At 46.8% G+C, this 7,384-nt stretch overlaps 1 protein-coding gene across 1 annotated transcript; it reads right to left on the bottom strand.

Moving 5' to 3' along the window:
- Window positions 1-2,340: 2,340 nt before the first annotated feature.
- On the bottom strand, window positions 2,341-4,275 carry LOC100835290 (agmatine hydroxycinnamoyltransferase 1). The gene has a single exon (XM_014903399.2). The coding sequence runs from the start codon at window positions 4,055-4,057 to the stop codon at window positions 2,666-2,668; it is 1,392 nt and encodes a 463-aa protein (XP_014758885.1). The 5' UTR covers window positions 4,058-4,275; the 3' UTR covers window positions 2,341-2,665.
- Window positions 4,276-7,384: the final 3,109 nt, after the last annotated feature.

Genomic DNA, 7,384 nt, shown 5'->3' on the forward strand with positions numbered 1-7,384 from the left:
AAATTCAGCATCACTCAGACACTAATCCATGGGTCGTTGCTTGTCGCGGAGTAACAATTCGGCAACATATGTGGAGTAGATGGCTCAAACTACAGGGACGGTGACAGAATTAATTATAAGGGGAAAAAATAAAAAATAAACATTGAGAGATTGGAAGGGGCAATTGATCTTAGATTTTAGCAATTTTTACAACTTTTACTTCCAAAATACCACAATTTGTTACTTAGTTAGCATCATATCCTAAATCTGGTGCGGCCTCGTGATGATGGTGTTTCGGTTTCCCCGGCTTAGTTTCCGTGCTTTGGTGTGAGCTCTTTGGTTATGTTGCCCCACTATATGGTGCAGTCTATGATAGTTTAGCTCATGTTTAGGTGGGTGCATTGGCGTTGTGTTGTAATCTCTCTCAAAAAAATTCCTAAATCTGCCCCTGCCTACACCTAAAAACAATGTCGCACGAGACCTCCTGACCTTAGACATGTCTTAGGTCTTGTATAATATCCTCGAAACTGCAGTAGAAAGGTCTTTGGACTACAGCAGCACATCAACACATAGACACCAGATTTTTACTTCAACGTCACTATATATTATCAGAGTGGAATACCCAAGTTCTTTTGTAGCCACCTAAAACTTATTACACTATTATCATAGTGGGATATGCAACTCACCAAAGCACGGTGGAATCACAGCTTGAAGGAGACAAGAAGGTGGATTTGAGGTTCACTTCCTTGGGCAGGTTTTACTGTGTTTTCTTAATAGAAGGTTTACTGACCAAAAATAACCTTTATTATACGAAAATGGGTTGGCAAAGTTATGTTGTTTTTTCTATCATGAAGAGACAATTTTTCTATCATTCATGTATTGTCCCTTTGGTCGATTGGTTTGGTATATCGTTCACGGCACATCTAATTTACCACTACCAAAAGCTTAAATTCGTTTCAGGGTTTCAGCTTGATGTTGGGATATTTGATTTTGCAGAAATATTTGTTTTTTTAACGAGACCGAATTGTTTATTTCTTGCCGGTTACTCACACGAGGCTATGCATTAGATCCGCTTTAGGTCTTACCTGCTTTACGTGGATAAGACCTCTGGATGTGGTGGTGAAATTGTTGTGCATGACTCTACCCATCAAGATTCAAATACTGGTGCTCACAATATGTTTTAGAGATTTTCCCTACAATTTCGTAAAAAAAACATGGGGAACTGACCGGAGACAGTGACACGTGATGGTGGTACGCTAATAGAATCAGCAATATTTATCTTTTTTATGATCCTCTTTTTCTGTTGGCTGATTTTTTATCAACGTTGTGTGATCTTTGCGTTGTAATCTGGATATTTTTCGAACGCTGCAATAAAATGTCATTGCGCATCACTTCTCTTTATTCGAAAAAGAAAAAACGTGCAGGTTAGGTTAAGCGACGCACGGATGAATATAAATTCACGACGGCAAAACGCAAAGGTCTGAACGAGAAGACAGAACCCAAACTGATTGGGCCATGACAAATCACGTGGGTGCGTCGATCGCTCCCAGGGCTGTTTTACCGGCCTTTTAGCCTCTATCGTCCCCGTCTGCAGACTAGCCCACAGCAGAATGCACGTCCACCAAATAAAAAAAAATGTCACACGTACACAAGACCGTGACCGAGTCAAAACAAAAATCTGACCGCAACTCATCACCTATATCGCTGATGGGCATCGCGAGGCTGGCTAGGTCATGTACAGGCCTACTTTTACATTGCAGGTGCGAGCCAGAGGCCCAGAGCCAAGCAAACATGCCCTTAAGGACTCGCCGTTTGCAGCCTTCCTTGTCATCCGCCGCGAGATAGATCATCTTGAGCTCCGGCGCGCGGCGGCATGAAGAAGTCCGGAGCTCCGGTCTACATGCCTTAGGTGCAGAACCTCACGTACTGCTCGTCCGTCCGGCGCGTGGAGATCGCTCTGGCGTCTAGCGGCGTCAAATATGAGTAGTTAAATACGGCGCGCGCACGCGGGGTCCAACGAAGAAGCCGCGTGGCGTGGTTGCGACCTGGCAGCTTAGCAGCACGGTAACGTGGCGGAAAAGAGCTCCCCGGCTGGCCGGCCGGCTCACATCCCTCGTGCACGTACGCATGCACGTCCATGCCGTCGCACAGAATTTGGCGCCCCGAGGCACATTATATTATTCGTCCCATACTGATGGCGCATGCAGGTACCGGCCAATTAAGTATACTGGACATGCATATGCATATGCCCATGTTTGTGCATCTACGTACGCGCATGCATGCAGCGAGTGTCGCTCACTGCAAGTTATGTTTGGATGATAGTAGTACTGATTTGCAGATCGAAGGACCGACATGCATGCATACTCAATTGGCACCTTTACTAGTGTATAACTGCAGCGAAATTAGGTGCCACATGCGTCCAAAGACTGACCATGTAATTTGGACCCTTATTAAAATTTGGAAAAAAGTGTACAGTACTGGGTACACGTGCAAACCACATGTCACGAAGGACACGTAGTGTGCCTATCTATGCAAATACTCGACCCTGCCGATCTCTCGATTAGTACACTCTCATGCATGCACTGGTGCACGGATAACATGCATGTAGCTAGGTACGACTAACACGAGGATCGATTAATCAGCTTGTCATAAAAATAACCACACCTGCAGCTAGCTTTCAAGATAATCAAGCGATCTTGTAGCATATCTTTTTGAACTCCTCGAGGTGGTTGTCGAAGAGCGATACGTAGGCCTCCATGCCGCCATCGCCAAGGAAGGAAGGCGCCAGGAACAGGCTTCCCTCCATGGGGAAGTACGTCGGCATGAAGTAGAACGGGCAGCCGCCGCCGAAGTCCAGGTCGCAGAAGTTGATCCCTAGCCACGTGTCCAGCTCGAGGTTCGGGCAGAGCGCCGTCTGGTCGCTGTCCGCCGTGGGCACGAGCCCCTCGGCCTCCACGACGCCCGAGGACGCGAAGTCCACGAAGGAGCGGAAGTAGGCGTCGTCCACGGCGGCCACGGCAGCGCGGACGAGCTCCGCGGCGTGGCCCAGAGGACGCGCCACGAGGTCGCCCGCGTCCGCGCGAGGGAACGCCCAGAGCACGAGGTTCCCGAAGTAGCCGTCCCGCGGGACGGGCGGGCGCATGCGCGTCCTGCCGCTCACGGAGATCCGGACCTTCGTGCCCACGCCGGCGCCCAGCCCGCGCGCCGCGGTGATCGCGCGCCAGAGGTGCGCCACGACGCTCTGGAACGTCGTGTACCCCCGCGAGGATGATGCCGCTGCCGCCCGCGCCTTGAGCCGCGCCACGAACTCCTTGCTCAGGTGCATCTTGTGCACCTTCACCTTCTCGTGCGCCGCTGTCTCCGCAAACTCCTCCTCATCATCATCCTCGTCCGTCTCGTGCTTCTTCTTGGCTTGCAGGGGCGGCAGCTTGTACTCTGTCTCGCGGTGCGGGAACGCCACGAGCGGCGGGTCGCGGGGCGCGAACCGGGTCGCCCGGTCGCACACGGGGGCCGGCGCCACGGGCGATATCCGGCGCGTGGCGAGGCCCCAGGCCACGAGGAAGTTGCCCGCGGACTGGCCGTCGGCGATCTGGTGGTGGCCCGCGAAGCCCAGCACCAGCGACCCGCAGGAGAAGCGCGTGAGCTGCACCAGCACCAGCTCCTCCGCGGGGCGCCCGTCGTCGTCGTCGATGCTGCTCGGGTGCAGCCGCTTCAGCACCGGCGACGGCCTCACCAACAGCGGCAACGACGCGGCCAGCGGGCCGTCCACGGAGGCCTCCACGAACCGGGCCCCGGCGTCGTTTAGGTGCACGGACCGGCCCAGCCCGTCGGGCCCGTCGCCGAGCCGGCCCGCCATCTCCCGGTACACGGCCAGCGCCTTGGCGAGGCCCAGCTCGAGGTCGCTGTTGGGCGGGCTTGGCGGCCTGAACGCGTAGATGAGCGCCACGTGCTCCGTGTACGTCACCTTGTCGAACACCGAAAGCGGCGACCACTCGCCGCCGGCGCCGGGCGGCGGCGCCGCCGTGCCGTCGTCGTACAGCGGCTTCACGATCTTGGAGCTCTCGATCTTAACCTTCATAGTGCGTAAGTATATGCTATTTTGTGTTATCGGCTCTCTCAGTCGATCTCTCTAGATCTCGACTCTGTCTCTATGTGCTTCCACGTACTCTGAGGTGTTTTGAGTGTCACTAGCTAGCTACTAGCTACGAGTACTTGTAAGCGAGAGAAAGAAGCAGATACGTTACTGTATTTGGTATCTCGTGCCTTTGATGCCTGGATGCTGGAGCAAACACGCTACACCTGCATTTATATTTTCTTTTTCGAAAAAGAGGACATCCCCGGCCTCTGCACACCTGCATTTATGTAGTGTTCAACAATATCCATGCGACTCTGGAAGAAGCTGGCTAATTTACCATGAAACTGAACTATCCAATAGGGAGATTCCTTTTGATGACTTGAACTGGTCGCGATGTTTTCCGCGATTTGGTTAGTTAATTAATTCAACCCGCTCTATTTTGAAATATCTGAAATGAATTTGTTTTAAGAGAGTGTCTATTTCTCGGTTGACTTAGAGTGGTTACTTCTCCGTCGACAATCATAGCCATCCAATCAATATTTTCTTCTCTTTTGTAGTTTGATGAATCTTGCACGAATCAAAATGATTCAATCAGAATGTTGTTAGCATCGACTTATATAAATAGTTATTTCTCAGTTGTCTTAGAAATAGCAAGAAATGTTGTTTTAAATCAAACTCTATTAACTCTGTCTGGGTTTGTAGAAAAAAAAAGACATCAACAGATTCAAAACCAAATTAGTATAGGTGTGACTACTATCGGATGTATTTTCATATTGTGCTTGTTTAGTTGCGTGCGTTAGCTTTTGACCTTTTCCCTACAAATTAGGTCAAAGCTAACACTATTTAGTGTTTAAATAAATTGTCTATCCTTTTTTCATTAGTTCGCCTTTGATTGAGATGGTCATCACATGCAATTCAATATGGTGTCGGAGCAGGAGATCTTGAATTCAAATCCTTCCAACGCTGTTTTTAGAAAAATAATTGCGGCTCCCCAAAGAACGTCATAGGGCAAAGGCGTGAGGTGAGTGTTGAAATAAATTGGCAGCCTCATTTCATTAGTTCGGACTTTCCCGAGCCTCTTTCCATTAGTTCGGACTTTGCCTAGTCTTTTTTCATTAGTTTGGGCTTTTTGGTTGAGATGGCTAGCACGTCCAATTCAATATTTAGAACACCCAATTCGTATACATAAAAAAAATGAGAAAGTACCATGTATCTTGTACATACTCCGTTACGAGTTTTATTTTTCAGGCTATAAATTTGTGTGTTTCTCTCTGCACATAAACTATATTGTACATTCATTCTTAAATATAAGATGTTCTATTTATCATAAATCTTTTTAAAAAGGTCAAATTTATACAAAAATTTACCAACATCTACGAGTCTAAATTAGTTTTCTTAAATCCGTGATGATATATATTTTCATAGCAAAATTATTTGATATTGTGAATGTTAGTACATTTGTCCATAAACTTGGTCCAACTTTCATGACTTTGACTCATGACAAATCTATGGCATCTTATATTTAAGAACTGAGGGAGTACATAGCAATCCAGACCGTACAATCCGCGATCGGTTGTTGGGAGCGGCGGTAGAACACACCATGGCTACCCCAATTAAGCTTGGACCGCACCGCAGAACTAAACGAGCAGTGTGAACCGAGCTTAGCTTAGGTGTTTTGGTTCCTTATGGTTGAACCAATCCACCCAGATTCAAGTCCTAGACTTGGCATGGATACTCATATTACCAAGATTTTATCTAGGATTTAGGGGCTATTTGGTTGGGAGCCAAGGCAAGCCAAGCCAAATAATTGGCAACCAAAATTTCTTTGGTCCTTGTTTGTTTTGTTGCCAAAATTTTGTTTGCCAACATGAACTATACCATCTATCTCACACATTTTTTGCTAAATACTTGGCGAAATAAGAGTCGAAGAATCATTGGCCAAATAATTGGTAAGCCAACTCTTGCACTCATTTGGTAGGGCTAAATGGGGCACAAACCAAATACACCATTAACTGGCGCTTTGCTTTCAATGGTAGGTGACGTAACCGTTAACAACGAGGCACTGGTTTGTGGTGATTTCGTCAATTTTTTAAGACCCGCTAAGCCAACTCAGTCTCTTGAAGATGGTCATAGGAATAGTATGTACGTGTGTGCATTTATAGAGGTGAGTATTCACGCGTGTTTGTGAGCGTTTGATTTGTACTGCGTTTCTTAAAGAAAAAACGAGCAGCGGAAAAACGAGCGGTGGCAGTCTTCGGAGTTTGAATTGCATCGAGGACAGACGAGAAGACTATGGCCCTGAGGCGGCTCTACCCTCTACTTCCTCTTCCCGTCATTTATCTCGTTGAGATTTGCGTCATGCAAAATCAGGCGTGCGGGAGGATCTTCCTAACCACGGGTAAGTACTTTTTTATGCTTATTAATTTCACACGTTCTGGAACGATGAGGCCGTAGTGTTCTAGTCAATGCTACACTGCCCCATGAGCTGACCAAACTCTTATAATCCATTCGTTGGTTTTGATCGAAAAACTCGGCACACTTGTTCATTGAAATTGCTCCTGTATAGCCTTGGGTGTATTAAAAAAATGTTTTAATTGCACACATCCCTACTTTTTTTTCGTCAGTTCTGAAATCCAACGGTGCATGTTTGGCATGCAGTGACCCCAGAACTTGCTATAAACCTGAAAATGGTACTAGAGCAAAAATAAAGCCTACTAATTAAGTTTGTCAATAGAAAAGAGTTTGATATTTGGCTAACACAAAACCACTTTTAGAGTCAACTGATTGATTTCTGAGTTCTGAACCGTGCTATCCTAGTTTGCACCGCAACCCTAGCAAATTATGTCAGTATAAAATACTCCCTCTGTTCTTTAAAAAATGGCATATTAGTTTTCATTAAGACAAGGTGTGGTTTATATGACATGAAATTAGTATCGCTAAATTCGTTATAAAAATACTTCATGATACTTGTGATTTCATGTCATATAAACCACTTTTTAACATAGTAATTTGTGATCAAAGTCTTGTCTTAATGAAAACTAATATGTCATTCTTTAAGGAACGGAGGGAGTAATCCATTCTAGTTGTGATTTGCACACTTCCGAGCAGGGGTGGACCCAGCGGTGGGGGCCGCTTCGAGAAAATAAAAAAAATAGAGCTGCGGTGTATTAGCACCACCCAATATTAAAAATAGAGTATTTATCCCACCGAATATTACAAAGTTGGGTCCACCATTGTTTCCGAGTGCAATTCGTCGAACAGAGAAGTGAAGGCTAGCTAGGCAAAAGTCAGCAACAGTCCATTCTAGTCTGGCCACGTAGAGTGCAATTC

The sequence above is a fragment of the Brachypodium distachyon genome, chromosome 1 (assembly GCF_000005505.3).
Source record: "Brachypodium distachyon strain Bd21 chromosome 1, Brachypodium_distachyon_v3.0, whole genome shotgun sequence".
In the NCBI taxonomy this organism is placed as follows: domain Eukaryota; kingdom Viridiplantae; phylum Streptophyta; class Magnoliopsida; order Poales; family Poaceae; genus Brachypodium; species Brachypodium distachyon.